At 60.0% G+C, this 20240-nt stretch overlaps 1 protein-coding gene across 4 annotated transcripts; it reads left to right on the forward strand.

Annotated features, from left to right (window-relative positions):
• The first annotated feature begins 1795 nt into the window (after positions 1–1795).
• Positions 1796–15890, forward strand: CHRNA4 (cholinergic receptor nicotinic alpha 4 subunit). 4 transcript variants are annotated; one of them, XM_043884823.1, is made up of 6 exons: positions 1797–2454; positions 3918–4069; positions 8329–8373; positions 8460–8569; positions 11659–12994; positions 15579–15890. In XM_043884823.1, the coding sequence occupies exons 1-6, from the start codon at positions 2379–2381 to the stop codon at positions 15702–15704; spliced, it is 1845 nt and encodes a 614-aa protein (XP_043740758.1). In that variant the 5' UTR covers positions 1797–2378; the 3' UTR covers positions 15705–15890. The 4 variants fall into 4 exon arrangements, with proteins under 4 accessions (XP_043740760.1, XP_043740758.1, XP_043740759.1 ...); XM_043884824.1 differs by lacking the exon at positions 1797–2454 and adding an exon at positions 5432–5669 and having other exon boundaries at positions 3957–4069; XM_043884825.1 differs by lacking the exon at positions 3918–4069 and having other exon boundaries at positions 1796–2454.
• Positions 15891–20240: the final 4350 nt, after the last annotated feature.

The following is a 20240-nucleotide window of genomic DNA, read 5'->3' on the forward strand; positions in this document are numbered from 1 at the left end:
CTCGTCCCCTCCCTGTGAGGGGGTTCCCAGGCTCTGAACCTCATGTGATCAAGTGTTTACTGTGAGTGGGGAGAGAGGTCCAGGAGAGGTGAAGGGGAGGTTTGCCCTCCCCGCCCCTATATCCAGAGTCATTCCAGGGCCTGCTCCCCAGCTCCTAGTTCAGGGCAGATCTTCACCTTAGAGAACTTTCTGGATCCTGGCACAGAGCTGGCTGGGGAAAGGGAAAGAGGCCACAAACTGGAGCAGGCTCTGAGTCTGCGGGGAATCCAAGGGAAGGCCATGCACTGGGGAGTCACGGTCCAGGAGGACTCCCAGAGGGCAGGCCCCTTGAAGGGCAGACTGTGGGGAGCTCCAATTTGCAGGAGCACAGGCCAGCTTTGGGACACACTATGCCTGAGGCCGGGGGAGACCAGGGTGCAGACCCAGACCTCCCAGTAGGAACCCTGGTGCTGACTGCATCACCTTGGTGTGTGGCACAACCCCTCTGTCCATTCATTTCCTCACTGGGATACAGAGATAACAAAAGAACCCACCTCATAGGGATGCTCTGGGAGCCACGTCCACCTGTCTCAGTGGCTTGGGCCAGCATCTAGTGAGCCCGTGGACAGGGTAAGGGAGCAACCGTCGCTGTTGAGGTTGGCCGTTGCCCAGGACCAGGCATTTCAAAAGCTCTGTAGGCACCAGCCAGAGTGGACAGACCGCTCAGGGTGGGGAACCTTGGAGGCCTCAGAGCATTTGGCCAGAGTAGGGGGAAGGGGGCTTGGGGAGGGGCAGGGAAAGTGGGAGAGGGAAATGGGGAGGGGGAGGAGAGATGGAGGAGAGAGAGGGAAGATGGGGGAAGGGAGGGGAGATGGGGGAGGGGAGATAAGGAGGAAGGAGAAGAGGGAATACAGGGAAACCAGCTAGAAGGGGGCAGGAGTTGGGGGATGCGGAGGGGCAGGGGCCTCCCCTGATTGAAGCCTCTACCTTGGGACCAAGCCTGTTACTTGCAGAGCATCGTCTGTGAGGGGCGGGGACCAGGGGCCTCAGGGACCATCATTCAGTCCTCCCAAGGGCCGGGCGCCAAAGCGGGAGAAGCGCGGGGGCAGCTCCAGCCCCTCCTTCTCTGCCCTCATCCTCGACCGGAACCGAAGTCTCGGTTTGGGAGCTGGATTCCCCCCAGCCCGCGCCGGCCGCAGATCCCCAGGAGCTGCGCACGGATGGCTGCGGGGTTCGCATTTCTGCCGAGCAGCGCGGTGTGCGCGCCGCAGACTGTGGCTCCGCCGCCGCACAAAGCGGCCCCTCCCGGCCCTCCTTTGAGACCCTGCTGCTCGGCCGGCGGCCCCGTCGACCCACCTAAGAGCGGAGCCCCTGCGAGGTCATCGAGCGTGACACCCGGTCATCTCGGTTGCGGCCGATGTAGTTCAAGACCAGTCCAGGGGCGCCGCGGACTGCTCTGCTGGGGTCTCAACCGAGACCCTCCACAGCCGCCCCTCAGCCGCTGCCCACGGCGCATGGGATGGGGTCTGCCCTCTCGCCGGCGCAGTCCACCCGGCCGTAGGCCGTTCAGAGGCGGGGGCAGCAGACCCCGGCCCGGGCCCGACCTGGAGGCGGCAAGAAGCGGCTTCGTCTGGGGAGGGGACGTTAGGGTTTTCCTCGCCCCAGAAAGGCCGGCTGCCGGGTCGAAGCTCTTCGGAACGCTTCCCGGTCCGCGGGGGACAGGCCGATGGGGGCGATTCTGTCCGGAGCGCCTGGTTGGGGAAGACGACTAGGGACCTGTGATTTCCAAACTGCACAGCGGAGCAGGGGTGGTGAAGTTAACCACATCCGCCCGGGCGCCGCTCCTGGCGCCCGAGAACCTGGGGCGCGTCCTCCCTCCAGGCAGGCGGTGGAGGCGCGGGGCTGGGGACCGGGCGAGGGTTGATGTCTCGCGGTCCGCAAACCAGCCCGCGCCGGGATCCCTGAGACGCACGCAGCGATTGCCTGGCCCCCACTCGTGGCTCGGGCACGTGCCCGGCCCTGGGAGGTCTAAGGAAACTTTGCCCCGGCGCTGGCCGACCTCAGCCCCCGCGCCCCGTCTCGATTCGCGGTGCATCCCCCTCCCCCTCTCCTCCCGGTCCTCGCCCTCCCTCCTGCTCCCTCCTCCTGTTCCCTCCTCCCCCTCCTCCTCGCCGGCTGGAGGCGGGCAGGTCCGGGCGGGGCCGCGCCGCTGAGCCCACAGCCCGTGATCCCGGCCCGGTAGCTGCCGCCGCGCCCTCCGGGAGGAGCTACCGAGCGAGGCTTTGAGGACGGAGCGGCCCGCGCGGCGCGGGGGGCATGAAGTTGGGTGCGCGCGGAGCTCAGAGCAGGGGCGCGGCGGAGCCGGGAGCCGCCCGCATCTAGAGCCGGCTCTGTGCGCCATGGAGCTCGGGGCGCCGGGGACGTCGCCGCTGTCGCCGCTGCTGCTGCTGCTGCTGGGGGCCGGCCTCCTGCCTGGTAAGTTTCGGGGCGCTGGAAGGACCCCCTTTCGCCCGGTTCAGGGCGGCCTCGGACCTCCGGAGCCAGAGGAAGGGAGGCTCCTGGCTGCGGTCCCAAGCCGCGGGTGCGCGCAACGGGGCAGCCGCGGAGGTTCCCCCTCCCCCCGCCCCCCCCGCGTCCCCCAGACGCAAAAGACTGTCCTGCGGGCGCGGGTGGAGCCAGGCGAAGAAAGAGTTAACCTGTTCGGCAATTCGAAGAAAAGGATTGGGGTGGGTGTGGGGGAGATGCTGTTTCAAGAGCTGGACCCAGAAGCTCCAACTTGAATGGAGAGAGGTGCGGCCCACCCCCGTTTATCCATTCTGCCCAGTTTCCTTGCAGGCTGCACCATGCCTGCCCACCCTCCACCCCTGGGGGCTAAGGAATCAGAGGGCTGGTCTCTGCCCTTGGTAGGGCCCCACCCAAACCACTTCTGCTCCCCCAGGCTCACTAGGACTGTCGAGGTTCCAGACCCCGGCTCCTCCCCATTCCCTGGGGAGCCACCTTGCTATTTCAGGGGTGCATGGAGGGAATTTAATCCTCTGGCCTCCCCAGTGAGGAAGGAGTGACACTGTACTGTCTGAGGGACCAGGCTGGGGCTCTGGGCTGGGAGTGAAGGTCCTGGGGGTCTAGGACTGACCCCAGGCGTATTTGTGAATGCCCTCATGGGTCCAGCTGTAACTCCCAGGTGAGCAGGACTGAGTTGAGAGGAGCAGGTAAGCAAGGGTCTCCTGTCCTTGCAAGGGTCTCCTGCATCTGCCCTCAGATGCCCTCCACGATGCAGTGGTCGCAGCACAGGTGCCCAAGAGTGGCAGGGAAGCCGTCAGACCACAGATTGGCCACTGGGCTGGGCTGAATGAGGAAGCCCCTCCCCAGGTTCCCTCCAGACCTGGTCATTGAGGAGAGACCATCCAGGAATGCAGCGTGCCAGAGTCACGGGGTGCCAGGTCACTCATGCATCCAGGATGATCTTCCAGGATGATCGCTCGCAGTTGCTGCAGCCACAGGAAACCCTCAGGGGTCGAACCCTCACTCTCCGTCCTTCTCTCCCTGCCTGGGCCTGCCCCCTCTTGTCCTGAGGTTACCCCCACTTTGTGCTTTGAGACAAAGTGCTCAGGACTGTGCTAGTAGCTCAAGATAGAGCCCCTCTCTCCTGTAGTCACGGTCTGATGGGGAGCCGTCCAGTCAGCACTCATCACATCAGTGATACCCTCCCACGATGATGGACCTGGTACTCAGAAGGCTTCCCTTCCCTGGGGTAGAGGAGAAACTGTGCATGGAAGCAGGGCAACAGGTGCAAAGGTCCTGAGGTAGGAGGGAGGAATGTGCTTTGAGGGGCTGGAAGGGAGCCCAGGTGCTGAGTGTGGCCTGGCAGGAGGCCCAAGGGCACAACCTGGATGGCCACCGTCCCCGCCTCTGAGCCACGCACCCGCGTGTCCCCCCAGTGAGCAGCCACGCAGAGACCCGGGCTCATGCAGAGGAGCGGCTGCTGAAGAAGCTCTTCTCTGGCTATAATAAGTGGTCCCGGCCCGTGGCCAACATCTCGGATGTGGTTCTTGTCCACTTCGGCCTGTCCATCGCGCAGCTCATTGACGTGGTAGGTGCTGGGGATGGGATGGGGGTCGGCAACTCAGGGCCAACCTGTGTCAGGGAGGGACAGGCTTGGAGATGGCCCCGGGGCTGGGGGCAGGGGGCTGAATGAGCTGGGAGGGCTGCATTTGAGTCCCAGCCCTGCTTGAGTCCTGCACATACACCTAAGCAACTCGGGGGGCAAGGACTGTTCCATACGATGCCCCCCCAGGCCCCGCCCATTCTTCCCTCTCCACGTAGAAAAGCTCAAAGGGCCAGATTTGCAGCAGGGGATCAGGGCTATGACAGCCAGAGACAGAGAGCAGAAAACTTGTCTGTGGGGCCAGTGCAGGGTCTAGGGTAAATCCTGGTACTGAGTGGGTCAGGGTGGGGCCGTATGGTGCCCTGGCAGCACCTCTTGACCTTCACCTTGCTCAGGAGGCCCCCCCAACCTGTCTGGAATGGGCAACCTGGCGAGTCAGACAGGCTGTTTGTCAGGTGTGTTTACTTTCCTGGATGGGGACCGAGGAGGCTATTGGGAGGAGGCCGAGGTCCAGCCTCCGAGTGGCTGCAGCTCTGGAGGGGCGGGAGTGACCATTCAGGGTGGGGGCCCGTCCTATAGGTTTAACTGCGTGTTGGCTGCACATCCTGGGGCAGCAGCCAAAGGGCCTTGGAGTGTGGGCTCCGGCCTGGCCTGGAGTCCTCCAGGAGCTGGTTTGTTGGCTGCAAGGGGGTCTGACGCTGACTGGGTTTGGACTGGGGTTTCTAGTCAGCTCGGGTTCCAAGAGGAGCTGCTAGGGGCTGTAGATCTCTCCAAATGCCCACCCTACGCCCCTACCAGGACCCCAACCCCAAGCGAGCTCTGTGAGGGGGCAGCCACCAGCTTCGGAGCCTGGAGGCCCTCATTTCTGGCTTGTGCCAGATGTGTTGAGTGGCCCCTGGGGCCCCGGTATTCTCACTTGTGGAATGGGATGAGTGAGCCGGCCACATCCGAAGGGCTTTGGGAGGTGGGGGGTGAGGGCTGTGGCTACGTTCACACTGACAGAAAGAGCCATGCTTGCGCCCCATTAGCAGAGAGACCCGGTCAGTCCCCCATCCTGGCCTGTGCTCTCAGGCCTCCTGGAACCAAGCCTCAAATGCTTCCTGTAAAGTACTCCTGGCTGGGGTGCAGCCAGAAGGCAGTTCAGGATGACGGGGGTTCCGACCCACTGCGTTTGCAAACACTGTTCCCAGGATGGCTGTGGCTTCATGTTCCGAGTCAGCTGCACTGTGGCCCAGCCTCCTACCTGAGCTCCTGGGATTTTCTTGTCCCCTGGCCACCATGTTGCAGCATCTCCCCCACTCCCACATCACAGCATCCTCCTCCCCTCCATCTCCCTACTTTTCCCAGGAGAGACAGCCGGAGCACACCAGTCCCGAGACCCTGGTGAGGGACCCGCCGGAGGCCCCATGGCAACACTGGGCTGGCCAGGAGCTGCTCCCAGGCCTGCTGTCTGCAGCCGAGTCGGCCAAGGACTCCTGCACACACGTGTGCTGATGATACGTCCTTGCCCGTCCTGGGTGCTGGCCTTTGGTAGAAGGGGCTGCCTCCCTGCCCACTCTTTGAAGGGCTGTAGTGTTTGCTGCAGGTTTGTGCCCCAGTGTGTGTGTGTGTGTGTGTGTGTTCACGCCTGCAGAGGAGGCTAGGAATCCCTGGGTGCCTCTGGGCCCTGGGCTGACGTTTCAGGTGCCCGAATGTATGAAGGGCACTTTATACGGGTGGGGTGTGTGGGTGGACAGCTGCAAGGGGGGTGTGTGAGGGGTGGGCACAATGGGAAGGAGGCCAGACCTGGCACCTGGAAGCTTGATTTGGGGGCAGGGAATGGGGCAGAGCTACGCCAGCTGCCTCCGGGGGAATGCAGGGATGTGTGGCGGGGGCAGCACCACTGCAGGACTGCATTGCCAAGGTCGAGGTCATTGGAGTGGTGTCTGGGCCCCGCTCAGGTCACACTTATCCTCAGTGTCCTCTGGCGGCCTGTCCTGGGTGGCCCCAAGGGAGATCAGGACCAAGGGCAGAGCCTGGGGTGGCAGGAGATGTGGTCCCCTCCCGTGACTCAGCCGACCCAGGGCTTGTCCCCTGGGGGGGCAGGAGGGGAGGCTCCCGGGCCTTGCCTTTGAATAACCATCTGCCCCTGGCCCTGGTCTGGGCACTGGGTGCTTCACTTCTTGACCATCCTCGGGTTTCTTTGGCCTAAGCAGTCGTCCTGACGACCTGCGTGTCCCTGGTCTAGAGCCGACAAGGGAAAAAGTTGGGCCATCAGAAAGTGTGGAGAGGCTGGTTCAAGTACTAACCCCCCAGAGCCTGTGTCCAGGCTACCCTCCCCAGAGGAACAGCCCCTGCCCCTCAGGCCCTGTGGGCACCCTGCTCTCTGAGAAGTACCCTCCATCAGCAGCAAGTGTCCCACCCCAAACCTTTTGCAAGGAGCCAGCCCCCTCCAGCCCCAACCCAGCTGCCCTCTGCCTGGGCTGGGTATGGCATGGTCCCTGGAGGTTCAGGGTGGGGTAAGAGGACCCCTACGTCCATGCACAGAACCTGGTGTTCTTCTCCAGCCTGTGCTGGGGCCTGACTGCCTGTGTCCAGTGAACAAGGAGGGCTGGGAAGAGGGGTGGAGGGAGCAGGGAGTGTGTGTGTGTGAGTATGTGTAAGTATGTGTGTGAGTGTGTGTAAGTGTGTGTGTATTGTGTGTGTATGTGAGAGTGTGTGTCAGTGTGTATGTGTGTGTCAGTGTGTATGCGTGCATGTGAGTGTTGTATGTGAGTGTGTAAGTATGTGTGTGTGTATTGTGTGAGTGTGTCAGTGTGTATGTGTGTGTCAGTGTGTATGCATGCATGTGAGTGTTGTATGTGAGTGTGTGTGTATGTGTGTGAGTGTGTATTGTGTGAGAGTGTGTGTGTCAGTGTGTATGCGTGCATGTGAGTGTTGTATGTGAGTGTGTAAGTATGTGTGTGTATTGTGTGAGTGTGTCAGTGTGTATGTGTGTGTCAGTGTGTATGCATGCATGTGAGTGTTGTATGTGAGTGTGTGTGTATGTGTGTGAGTGTGTATTGTGTGAGAGTGTGTGTGTCAGTGTGTATGCGTGCATGTGAGTGTTGTATGTGAGTGTGTAAGTATGTGTGTGTGTATTGTGTGAGTGTGTCAGTGTGTATGTGTGTGTCAGTGTGTATGCATGCATGTGAGTGTTGTATGTGAGTGTGTGTGTATGTGTGTGAGTGTGTATTGTGTGAGAGTGTGTGTGTCAGTGTGTATGCGTGCATGTGAGTGTTGTATGTGAGTGTGTGTGTGTAAGTACGTGTGTGTGTATTGTGTGAGTGTGTGTGTCAGTGTGTATGCGTGCATGTGAGTGTTGTGTGTGTGTGTATGTGTGTGAGTGTGTATTGTGTGAGTGTGTCAGTGTGTATGTGTGTGTCAGTGTGTATGCATGCATGTGAGTGTTGTGAGTGAGTGTGTGTGTGTGTAAGTATGTATGTGAGTGTGTATTGTGTGAGAGTGTGTGTCAGTGTGTATGTTTGTGTCAGTGTGTATGCATGTATGTGAGTGTTGTATGTGAGCGTGTGTGTGTATGTGAGTGTGTGTGTAAGTATGTGTGTGAGTGTGTATTGTGTGAGAGTGTGTGTCAGTGTGTATGCGTGCATGTGAGTGTGTGTGTGTGTGTTGTGTGTGAGTGGTGTGTGTGTCCCAGCCCTTCTCACCTGGCAGGTGGCTGCTCAGTGGCCTGGGGAAGAGCCTGCCGGGTGTCCTGCTCCCACCTCACCTGTTCTTGCCCCTCACCTGTCTACCTCTAGGTCCTGAGGCTCCAGGCCTGGAGGGGCAGTTTGGTTAGTGAGTGGGTGGCTCAGGGGTAACAGAGGGGGCAGGCTGGCTAGCTGGGAGGGAGGGATGCAGGTGGGCAGGACCAGCATGGGCTGCTGGGAAGGGGGCAGCTCCTCCAGCATCCAGGAGCCCTGGGCGCCGCATACACCGTCACTTACATAGCTGGAGGGGGCCAGGCCTGGCCACCTATAAAGTCATCTGGACACTGTTCTCACTTTCCTTCTTGGAAGGGTCACAGGGACTTACCCTGTGGCCCTCAGTCTCCTCTGGGCCTGCCATCCTGGGCTTGCCTCCAGGGGCGAGACACTCCCTCCTTCCTGAGGTCACCTAGTCCCCATGTTTGGCCCTGGCCCGTCCTTGTGGGTAAGGAAGCTTGGCCAGATAGATGTATCCTGAACCAGAGGGGATCACAACCTGCCTTCTCATTTATGCCCTAGGACGAGAAGAACCAGATGATGACGACGAATGTGTGGGTGAAGCAGGTGAGTGGGAGAGAGCCCTCGCTGCCCCCTCCCCACCCTCTCCCTACCCCTCTCTTCTGACCCCCCTCTTTCCTTTCCTCCCGCAGGAGTGGCATGACTATAAGCTGCACTGGGACCCCGCCGACTATGAGAACGTGACTTCCATCCGAATCCCCTCCGAGCTCATCTGGCGGCCAGACATTGTCCTGTACAACAAGTGAGCTGGGGCCTTAGTGGGTGGGGCCACACCCAGCCATGCCTCTGCCAGGAATCTCTGCCAAAGCCAGCGCTAGCAAGAGGCAGACAGCTCAGCCCTTGAACCAGGGCTGAGGCGGAGATAAAGAGGGTTCTGAGGCCCATTGACAGGCAAAGCGGCAAGATGGGGGCTCTGGGGGCCTGCAGGAGCCTGAGGGCTCCTTCCCTGCCCGTGCCAGCCCTGGGGCTTCAGTCTCTTGGGGGGCAAGGAAGGGGTCAGAGCCCCTCCCAGGATGACTACAGGCCCTTCAGTTGTTCCCCCTTGGTCTGGAGTCAGTTCCAGAATCAGTCCCTGTCTGGGGAGGTTGGGCCCCTGCACATTAGTCACCCAGTCCTGGAGCAGAAAGCGGGGTACGGGGCGTGGAGAGGGAGCCTCAGAACAGCCTGCCTGTCCCTGCCCTCCCCTGCCCCTCCATCTGTGCTCACAGCTCCCTGCACAGACATCACCGAAAGTCCCCAAACCCCAGCTCATCACACTCCGCAAACAAAGCCTCTGTCAGGGCTGTGTGTCCCGGCTGCGGAAGCTGAGCTGAAATCTCATCTCTGGAGGGTGTTTCTGTGCTGGGGGGCCAGGGGGCTATGAGCACTGCTGTGAGACGTGGGCTCCAGAGGGCTGGCCTCCTTGAACTTGTCCTTTCCCGGGACCTTGGCTGGGTCCTTGACCTCGGGGCAGCCTGACAGCCTCTCATGTCCCTTGTCTGCTGTGTCATTGCCAGGCCAGCTCACCCAGAGCTGAATCCATGCTGGAAGACCCAGGCTCTGGGCGGCGTGGCCCCACAACACTGACGAACACAGCCAATGGCAGCACTTGGTCCCCCTGCCCACAGCCCCCTGCCCTCCCACCCAGACCCTGGTGCTTCTGCACAAAAGCCCTCCTGGGCCCCGGGGTCGGGCCTGACCTACAAATGCTATTTGATTAAGAAAGACTGGGCTCCACTTGCAGCTTAATTGATTCCAGTAATGGCAGCGGGGAGAGCAGCCGCACATGGAGGAGAGGGTTTTAGGGATGCATTAAGGGGGGCAGCTTGGAGAGTGGGAGGTGGGGCAGGCTCTCTGTTTTCCCTCTGCAAGCTGCCCAGTCAGACCCTGAGCCCTGGAGTCCTCCAGGCCCCCTAAGGCCCCCCGGGGTCCCCACTCAGCTCCCTCAGCCCCCTGCCCCAGGGGACCCAGCACTGAATCTGCCTGAACCTCTCTGACCCAAAACACAGGGACCATGGTCAGGACCCTGGGACCCAGGGGAGCATCGTGCTCTGCGACTGCTCAACTGAGCCCAATAAGCGGGTCTGGGAGGCATACAGCCCCCAGGATGGCAGCCCAGCCCCTTCCCTCTCTAGACTCCCTACCGAGACCCAGAGGTAGCGGGTTGGACCCCTAGCTTCCCTTGGGGATGGAGGCTGGCACCAAGGCCCTCTTTGGAGGCGGTTGGGTGTGGGCAAGGATGGACCCCAGGGCTGGTGGTGATGTTGGCCACTGGGGAGGCCTGTTTCCAGGGATCAGGCCCATGTGCACTTGCGTGTGGCCCAGTGGTCAGCGCAGGCTGCTGGGCAAGGGGAAGGGTTGAGGGTGGCTTTTCTGAGAGCTTTGGGGTACCCCTTCAACGCTGGGGGGAGTGCATGTGAGGCCATGTTGTCCACGGGGGCTTCCCTCCACTGGCCTGTCAGGCAGAGGGGCTCACGTGGACGGCATCTTTGGCCTAGAGCAGGAATCTGACTGGCCGGGGTGACCCCTCTTCCCCACAAGCTGTCCCAATGAGCACTCCCCCTGGGCTTGCTGGCCCAGCTTCTGGGGGCTGCTTTGTCCCCTGGCATGGGAAGCCCACTGTGGGGGAGGAGTGGGACTTCCTAGAGCAGTGATGGGGGCGGGGTGGGGGTGGTAGGGAGGTGGGGGTGGTGACAGCTTCCCTTGGGAAAGCTTCTTTTTCCTGGGGTTGCCCTGGGCGGCTGGGTCCCAGAGTCCCACATGCAAAGTGAGGGGCTTGCCTGGGGTAGAAGTGCCCTTAGCACAGGAGCGTGAAGACACGGGCTCGGAGACTAGTGTCTGTGGAGCTGTCTACGGTGGGAGGAGAGGAGGTCTCCTGTCAGCATTTCAGAGCTGAAGCCCGGGACAGCTGCTCCCTCACTTGCCTGTGGGTGCCCCACGTGGTCAGTGTGGGCAGCTCAGGCCTTGCGGGGAAACAGGCTGAGAGAGGGCCCTCCTGACTCAGGCAATAAGAGCTTGGGACCCGGACTGGGGACTGGGCACTTCCAGCAGCAGAGGAGAGACTGGCTGACTCTGGGGGCAGGCAGTGTTCTCAGTGGACTGCGGGCAGGTGTCCCCAGGTCCCCCATGGCATCAACATGCCCCTCTCCTCACCATGGGCATCTTCAGTGGCTGTCCCTGGGAGACCCAGGCCTGGGCCAGGGCAGCAGCCTCTAGCTCTGTTGCCTGCCAGGTCTGTGGACAGGGTGCCCCGAGGCCAAGGAACAGGCAGGAGGGCCGAGGGCCTGGGATGTGATGGCTGGAGTCCATGTCCCCCTCTGGGGGGCCTGGTCTTTGCCTCGTTGGGCCCCGGAGTCTTCACCTATGCAAGAAGGGGAGGGGTCTTGCCTCTAAGTTTGGAGGGATCTGTGGGGGAGAAAATGCCAGCCTAGAGCAGGAGAAGGTGGTGAGACAGGTCAGACTTCCACCCAGCTCCAGGGTGACTGCAGGGAACGAGGCACTCTGTGTGCTGCCCTGGGGCCACTAGTGCATCTGGAGCCCCCAGTGTGGCATAGATGGCCCTTCTAGCCCCCAAATAATCGTGGTCATCACCATGGTCAAGCTTGGATGTCAAGCGTGGTGTGGGCTGCTGAGACAGTCTCCATGGTGTGTCACCCCCAAGGGTAGGGGAAACAGCAAGGTGGGCAGGTGAGCAATGAGCTGGACATGGGCACCATGAGCAATGAGCCCAGAGCTGTCTGGTCCCGGGTGAGGCTTCACTGTGAAGTGAGGGTGTGTGTAGTGGGCAGAGGCATGAGAGCTCTGGACCTCGGGTGTCAGGTGCCTCACCCACCACCTCTCTCTCCCGCCCAGTGCGGACGGGGACTTTGCCGTCACCCACCTGACCAAGGCCCACCTCTTCCACGACGGCCGGGTGCAGTGGACACCCCCAGCCATCTACAAGAGCTCCTGCAGCATCGACGTCACCTTCTTCCCCTTCGACCAGCAGAACTGCACCATGAAGTTCGGGTCCTGGACCTACGACAAGGCCAAGATCGACCTGGTGAGCATGCACAGCCGCGTGGACCAGCTGGACTTCTGGGACAGCGGCGAGTGGGTCATTGTGGACGCCGTGGGCACCTACAACACACGCAAGTATGAGTGCTGCGCGGAGGTCTACTCGGACATCACCTACGCCTTCATCATCCGGCGCCTGCCGCTCTTCTACACCATCAACCTCATCATCCCCTGCCTACTCATCTCCTGCCTCACGGTGCTCGTCTTCTACCTGCCCTCTGAGTGCGGCGAGAAGATCACCCTCTGCATCTCCGTGCTGCTGTCGCTCACCGTCTTCCTGCTGCTCATCACCGAGATCATCCCATCCACCTCGCTGGTCATCCCACTCATCGGCGAGTACCTGCTCTTCACCATGATCTTCGTCACGCTCTCCATCATCATCACCGTCTTCGTGCTCAACGTGCATCACCGCTCCCCGCGCACACACACCATGCCCGCCTGGGTCCGCCGCGTCTTCCTGGACATCGTGCCACGCCTGCTCTTCATGAAGCGGCCATCCGTGGTCAAGGACCACTGCCGGCGGCTCATCGAGTCCATGCACAAGGCGGCCAGCGCTCCGCACTTCTGGCCGGAGCCCCAGGGGGAGCCCGCCTGGTCTCCATCCCTGACCTGTGGGGTGGACCAGTCCAGCAAGCCCCCGCCAGCCCACACAACGCCCTCGGACCAGGTGCCGACTCTGCAGCCTTCAGAGGCCAAGAAGGCCAGCCCCTGCCCATCTCCTGTGCCCTGCCGTCCCCCCACCAGCACCCGGGCCCCGGGACTCACCAAGACCCGGTCCCTAAGTGTCCAGCACGTGTCCAGCCCCAGCAAAGCAGTGGAGGATGGCGTGCGGTGCCGGTCCCGGAGCATCCAGTACTGCGGGCCGCGAGAGGAGGCTGCCTCACCAGCCGCCCACCTGGCAGATAGCTCCCCCTCCTCTCCGACCAAGGCCCCCTCAGCCGAGCTCCCGCCCCCAGACCAGGCCTCCCCCTGCAAATGCCAGTGCAGGAAGGAGCCGGGGGCTCCAAATGCCACGCTCAAGACCCCCAGCACCAGAGCGCCACCTCTGCCTCTGTCACCGGCCCTGGCACGGGCAGTGGAGGGCGTCCAGTACATCGCAGACCACCTGAAGGCGGAAGACACAGACTTCTCGGTAAGTTCGCACCACGGCCACCTGGGGGGGACCCGCTGTCCTGTCCATGTCGTGGGGCCCCACCACCCCATCCACTTTGAGGGAGGAGGTGACTGGTGAAAGCCATAGAAACCAGGACTCCAACCTGCTGTTTCCTGTGCCCCGAGCCTCCATCAGCTTGGGGGCAGGAGGTACCCCCGTGATGGCCCAGTGGCAGAGTGGACCTCTGGCATCTCCTTTGGGCTTCAGGGCACAAGGAGCCTGCAGGTGGGGTGTTAGGCAGCCCCCAGCACCATCCGCACCTGGTGACCGCCTCCCTCGACCTCAAGTGCCCACCACTCTGCTGTGGGCTCCCCAGGGAGGGTCTGCGGTGAGAGGTGCTCAGAGGAGATGGGATGAGATTGAGTGGCCTCTGTGGCCTAGCACAGGGAGAGGAGAAATCAGGCCTGGGACACAGGACCCTCTGGCCAGCACCCTCATGCCCGGCCAGAGAGAGGGTGCCTGGGGTCTGGGCGGGCAGGGCAGGTGCTCAGACACGGGTCACATTCAGGGCCCTGTGGAGTCGGGGACTGGAAGGGTGGGTCCAGGCTGAGGGCCAAGCCCCAGTTCAGATCCTGGGTGGGGTGGAGCAGGGGAGCACATAGGCGGGCGGGGGAGGGCACTGCCCAGTCTCCTTGGCCAGTACTGGCTGCTCAACCTGGGCTGTGACCTTGCCCCACATCAGCTTCCTCCTGCAGGAATGCAGGCCCGTGGGCAGGCGAGACACTGCGGTTCCCTCCCCTACCTCCTTGCCCCTCTGCCTCCTCTGCCTCCTCGAGAACAGCCCGTGAATGTTTCCCAGACACACATGATCCTTGGGGACTGTCTGTCTTGTGGCTGGGCCACCCCACCCAACAGCGAGCCAGCCTCCTAGCTGCCCCCTGAATCCCAAGGGGCTGTGAAGTCATCCGAGGGTTTCTGGAAGGTTCCACCCAGGAGACACTGGCTCTGGGCCCGTCGTGTTCCCCAGTTCTTGAGGAGCTCTGACATGCGGGTCTGAGGGGCTGCTAAGAGATCGATGCCTTTGAAGGGTCTCAGAGGCACCCAGCGGTTTTTAGTGCAGGACCAGCCCCTTGTCCCCAGACCCCTCCATCCGCATCGCAGGCCCGGCTGTCATGACCTGGTTCTGGTTCTGGCATTGTGCCCAGGTTCTGGGAAGCAAAGCGACTTCAGAGGAACCAACCTGGGATGGGGGCTGTTCGGCTTTGTGAGCAGGGTTTCAACCTCTGAGGGGGTGGCTGGAAAGACTGCTCCTGCTCGGATGCAGCAGCACCACCAGCTGCTTCCTGGAACAGAGGGTCCTGTCGCTCCCTCACTTACAAGTGACCCCATTTGCTCTGGTTACCTGAGAATAAACTCGGCCCTTTCAGCTTTGGCTTAAAACCATCACGATACCGCCGATTACTTTAAACATCAGAGCAGAAAACGGCAGTGAAAAGTTTTCTTTCTCTCAAGGCCCCCAAAACAGGAGGCTGAGCCTGCCCTTGGCCAGGCCTATGGGACCTGCTAGGGTCCAGCTGGCCCGAGCCCAGGTGCCCCTCCTTCCTTGTCACTCAAGTGCCGACAACTGCCCACCCAGGACCCGCCTGTGGCCTCCCTGAGGCTTTGCTTGGGGGCACCCCAGGTGGGGTCGGGACCCACTCCCCCAGCGTGGGCATGTAATGTGACCTGTCCTGCCTCTGGGCCTCTGTGTCCCCTCTACAGCCCAGACGGTTCAGCCACCTTCCTCGTCGGGTCCAGGGAGTGGCTGCAGGTGGTGGGCTCAGCATGTTCCCCACCTCGAGCCCAGGGTCCCCTCCCTTGTCCCCGGGGAGCCCTCCACCCAGCAGCTGCAGACTCAGAGCCTGCTCACAGCACAGGGCTGTGCCTGCATTATGTGTGACCCTCACCCTCAGGGGCTTTGGGGACAGACCTGAGCGACCCATTGACCATGAGGGGCTCAGGCCACCTGGGCAGCCAGCCATGAGCCCCGCCCTGGGCGGAGGCAGGAGCGAAGGGCAGCCAGCTGTGAGCACTGCCCTGGGCTTCTTGCTGGAGGTCAACTACCCCCCACCACCACTGTCCAGGATGCTCTGGCCCCTGACTTGCACTGCAAGGGGCTGTGGGTACCCGCCGACTCCAGCCTCACTGGCTCCATCTGTAAATGCGGGGGCCGGGTGGTTCCCATGGTGCCACCAACTATCAAAAACCCAGAGCACACTTCACCGTGTCACAGCCTGGACCCTAGCCTTCCTTCAGAGGCGTCCCATCGCTACCTCCTGGGAGCTCAGGCACCTGCCAGGCTGGTGGAGTTGGTAAGGCCACCATGCTGGACCCCATTTCCCGCGGTGACTTTGCTGCCATCCCCCATAGACAGCGTTAACACCTGCAGCCCAGGGTTTCTGAGCCCAGACTTCAGACAAAGCCGTTTTCGCTGCATCCCCTCTGCACCCCTTACCTCAGTACAGGTATGCCTGCAACCTTGGTGACCCTGGTGGCAAGAATAGGAACAGAGCTTCTAGAAGTTGCTTACTGTGGCGAGGCCTGAGGGAGGCAGCTGGAAGTGACCGTGTGTGTCTGTCTGCAGGTGAAAGAGGACTGGAAGTATGTGGCCATGGTCATCGACCGCATCTTTCTCTGGGTGTTCATCATCGTCTGCCTGCTTGGGACTGCTGGCCTCTTCCTGCCACCCTGGCTGGCCGGCATGATCTAGGGGCCCAGACTTGGGACTCCCTGAACTCGATGGGGTCATGCCACTTACCAGATTGCCCCCCATCCTCTGTCTGCTATGAGATGGCCCTGGAAGGAGCTGCTGACCCCTGGGGACCTGCCCGGGGGACTGGTGAATGCCTGTCTGTCTGCAGGGCGGTGTCACTGCCTGTCTTATTAAAGTTTAACCGGAGCATGGCGATACGATGGCCTCCCACAAGGACGTGCGGCTGATGGCTCTCAGCAAATGTCCCAACAACCCTGACTATCCCCAGACCATGCCACTCAGCCACCCTCAGCCCCTCTTAGCTCCCAAAGCCCTTGATCCCTGTGGGATCCCCGAGACCCAGGCACAGATCCTGGCCTGGGGCACCCCTGGGTCCACAGGCTTGCTCTCTCTGACCCCAGAGGTGAGTCAGCAAACATGTGACCCTCACCTGCCGGGGGCAGGGTTCAAGCAGAGGGTGTCTGAGTGGCTTGGGGTGGGGTCCCAAGCTGGGGAGTGGGGGGGTTCTGAGCAGGGGCTGGGTTTGGTCTCTTCTGGGCACATTAGGCAAAGCCCAGATTATGCACCCGAGGAGCCTTGGGGTTGGAGTGGTTAGACATGGTCCCCGTGGAGGAGAATCAGGTGCAGGTCCCCCTCGGGTGAGGGACCCTTGGCCCCAGGCAGCCCAGATGTCTCCCTGGCAGGGGTGCTTGGGTCTTGGGCAGACACTTTGCTGGCCTGGTGATGCCCCCAGGTTTCCCGTGGACTTGAGACTTTGTGAGGGACCCAGATCTGGGCTCCCTACCCAACACCTCCCTTGATTTCCCCTCTGCTCACAGTCAGGGGATCCTTCTGGGGCATGGTAACAGGTAGGACCTCCCTGACATGGCAGCCGTGGTGATTCTGGAGGCCCTGAGGACCGCTTGTCTGGCTAGCTCTGGGGCTCTCTGGAGTGTGGTGCCTTGCAGGAGAGGGGCTGAGAAACGGGGGTGGAGGGGACCCTCCACAGCCCAAAAGCCTCTGCCTCACACCATGGGGAGGTTGGAGGGCAATGGACGAAGGGGCCTAGTGTCCCCTCCTCTTGAAGGCTGAGCACCAGAGACCACCACAGTGTCCCCTGAGACCCCGGGGAAACACTGGCCCTGTGGTAATGCGGGGGTGGGCTGCCTCTGCTCTCTGGATTCTTGCAAGCCCTTAGGCTCCAGATGCCAGGTGGGGCCTGAACAATGTGGCCCCTCCCCCAGGAGCCACATCTGGGTGGAAGGAGCCTCCCCAGGCCCAAGGAATCCCTTCTCCACTGACGGTCAAGCTATGCCTCTCCAGAACCTGTGTGTCAGGGGTGTAGCTGGCAGGTTGGAGCCCTGGGTCTCCCCCAGGCTGTGCCTGGGTCACGAGGAACTTGGGAGAATTGAATGAATAATTTAGTGAAGTTCAAAGACATTTCTGCAGAGGTCCCGCTGGAGGGCACTGCCCGGGCGGAGGAGAGTGGAGTTCACAGCCTCCACCTGGCCGCCGGTGAACCGCAGACCAACCCCCTGGACATTCAGGACCCCATCTGACTGGCACCTGCCCCCCTGGGGGCTACTGGGGCACCAATCATCTTGGGATGCTAGGGGATAGCCCAGACTGGCAGCTCACCAGGACACAGGACGGGCCCCAAGGTCGCAGCCCGGACGCAGATTTCAGACGTCATCACCCCAATCCTCCTTACGTAAGCGGATCCAGCGCCAGATGTGGGGCAGCAGTGGGGGCCCTGGGGCCCGCGTGCAGATGCTCTTTCCTGGGTTGGGAGAGACCAGGAGCCCCAGGGAGGAGGACAGCCCCCACTTCCTGGTTTCTGTGTTTTCCTTTTTTTGAGACTCAAAAACAAGTCAGAAAATCCACGTGCAGAATAGATCACCCACATTCCCACCAAATTAACCATGACCACTATTTTGGGCTACTTGCCTCCAAGGTTTTTTTTTTTTTGATTGACATAAAATTTACCTACGACAAAATGCCTGGTCTTAAGCCCTCAGGTCAGTGAGTTTTAACTAGATTCGACCCCAGACCCCTCCAGCCCCTCCAGCCTGTGCCTGGTTTCCTCCCCCGGAGAGGGGCTTCCCCCACCCTGACCTTGGTCTGAGTGGAGCCCCTGGTTCACAACCTTTCTGTCCTGTTCTTCCACTGGATGTGGTGCAGTCAGCACCCACCATGACCGTGTCTCCATCCGTAAGCAGTTTGTTGTGCTGAGTCACGTTCTGTCCCAATAAACTAAAACGTGTCTGTGTCTCCGTCGCCTCCACCGGCCCGCGGGCAGGTCTCTCTGGGCGTCCGTTTCCTCTGTTAGTGTTGACTGTGTCTCATTTTCTGCGGCTTGTGATAACTTGACACCTGGGTGTCTCCCAGACCCGCCTGGGAGGGTTGTTTCAGCACTGTTTGTTGAAACACTGACCATTCCACAGTAAAATGCCTAAAAAGTTTCCTTGTATATTTTCCCTGCTCTTTAATGGGTTTTGGTCTGGGGTGAGCTACTCCATCAGGGCTAGAAGCAGGAAGCTGTATCTTGCCTTTTAATGCAATCTTTTGAAAAGGTAACCCTCCCCACCACTTATTGTAATTTCTGCTCCACCTATATCTGGTTAGGCCTCTCCCTTATTTTCATGTGTTCTGTCCCCTCCCACAGAAGAAAACTTGATCTCGTTGGCTAATCTTGCAGGTCATACATTCAGTCTTTTCCCTCCTGGTGGCTGCCCCTAATATAATAGTGTCTGTAGTCTTTGAGTTCTTCCCAGGTAGTGCTAGTGGTAAAGAACCCACCTACCAATGCTATGTAAGAAAAGTGGATTTGATCCCTGGGTTGGGAAGATCCCTTGGAGGAGGGCACAGCAACCTACTCCAGTATTCTTGCCTGGAGAATTCCGTGGACAGAGGAGACTGGTGGGTTACAGTCCATAAGACCACAAAGAGTTGGACATGACTGAAGCGACTTAGCACGGATGCACACATGTATATATTCTTTAAGAGCTTGATAAGATGGTATGGAAACTGTCTCCATCAGGCCTCCCACCTCCAGACAAAGCAAGCACCTCGCTGCCCCTCGGGGATTCTGGAGCAACCTGGAATCTAGTTCTAGGTCACTATGGACATGAGGGTCTGGGGAGGGCTTGATGGTTCCATGAACGGCAAACATCACTAGGGTTTTTACTCACCCAGGTGTGCGTGCATGTTAAGTCACATGCATGCTAAGTTGCTTCAGTCATGTTGACTCTTTGCAACCCTATGGACTGTAGCCCGCCAGGCTCCTCTGTCCATGGGATTCTCCAGGTTAGAATACTGGAGTGGGTTGCCGTGCCCTCCTCCATGGGGAATCTTCCCGACCTAGGAATTGAACCCGCGTCTCTGACATCTCCTGCGTTGGTATGCAGGCTCTTTACCACTAACACCACCTGGGAAGCCCACTCACCAGGGATTTCTACTGTAGTGAGTCTAGTGCTGATGATTTTCCCTTTCTGCTGAAAATGCCCCCAGCCGGGTTCAAAGGGGTCCTGTGTGATGTGTGACCTGCCTTCTTAGGCTTGGGTCTCAGGATATATTTTCATCCTATTCGTTTCAGTAATAGTTCTGCCAGGTTTAAGATTCAAGCCTTTCCCTTCAACACTCTGAGGTCATTTTCTCCCATGTTCTGATGTCGAGCGGCTCTTGTCCTCTTGTAGAAAAGGGTTTAAAGACTTTCCCCACCATCTCTGTTTTTGCATCAGTGAATCTAAAGGCATGTTTTAAAACCTGGTCCCATTTGGCCCTTTGAACCCTTCAGTCTGGGATTTTAAGTCTTTCTCTAATTCTCAAATCTTTAAAAAGCACCTATTTCAACATGCCGACCCCCTCATAGACTCACTGCTTCCTCTGGGAGCCCCTCGTGTGGAGGCAACGCTTGCTTTTGCTATTTTATCCTTTCCCGAGCCTCCTGGGTAGCCTCTCTAGTGATCTCTCAGCCTCTCTGTGGTCAGGCTGTAATTACCAAGCCTTCCTCACTGAGTTTATTTCTCCTTTTATGTTTCCATGCTGTATTTCCTTGAGCCTGTTAATTTTGGCTGTGTTATTACTACCCACCCTTCCAACTCTTTGAAGATACTGTGATTTTTAAATTAAAGGACTAAACGGGGACTCACATTCCCCTTCTTCTCCCGAGTCCTGCTCGGCTCACATGTCATTTTTCCCCGGGTTACCTTGGCTCCCAAACCTGGAAATAGTGCTGTGAGTGTGGATGTGTGAGAGTGAGTGTATGCACACACAGGGAGGTGCAAGAGTATGTGTGCAGAGGGGAGATTTGGGAGGGACTTTCACTGTCCTGTGAGGCTTCATGTCAGCCCTTGGTCAGGTCAAACTGTGAAGGGCCAGGGCCCAGCTTGTCTCTCTCCAGCCCCTGAACCCAGCCAGAGGTGATGCTGGTGGCCACCTGCGCTCTCATCTACAGGCCGTTCACATAGTCATCAGGTCACGGCAGCCCATGCTTGAACCCCGGGGGCTTCCAGACACTCTGAGGACAAGACTCAGACCCCTCCCTGCAGCACC

Source organism: Cervus elaphus, chromosome 23 (assembly GCF_910594005.1).
Source record: "Cervus elaphus chromosome 23, mCerEla1.1, whole genome shotgun sequence".
Lineage (NCBI taxonomy): Eukaryota > Metazoa > Chordata > Mammalia > Artiodactyla > Cervidae > Cervus > Cervus elaphus.

Coding starts and splice junctions, on each gene's coding strand:
- CHRNA4 (XM_043884823.1), top strand. CDS start 2,379: ATGGAGCTCGGGGCGCCGGGGACGTCGCCGCTGTCGCCGCTGCTGCTG. Junction 2,455..3,917: donor GGGGGCCGGCCTCCTGCCTG/GTAAGTTTCGGG, acceptor GTGTCCCCCCAG/TGAGCAGCCACGCAGAGACC. Junction 12,995..15,578: donor CGGAAGACACAGACTTCTCG/GTAAGTTCGCAC, acceptor GTCTGTCTGCAG/GTGAAAGAGGACTGGAAGTA.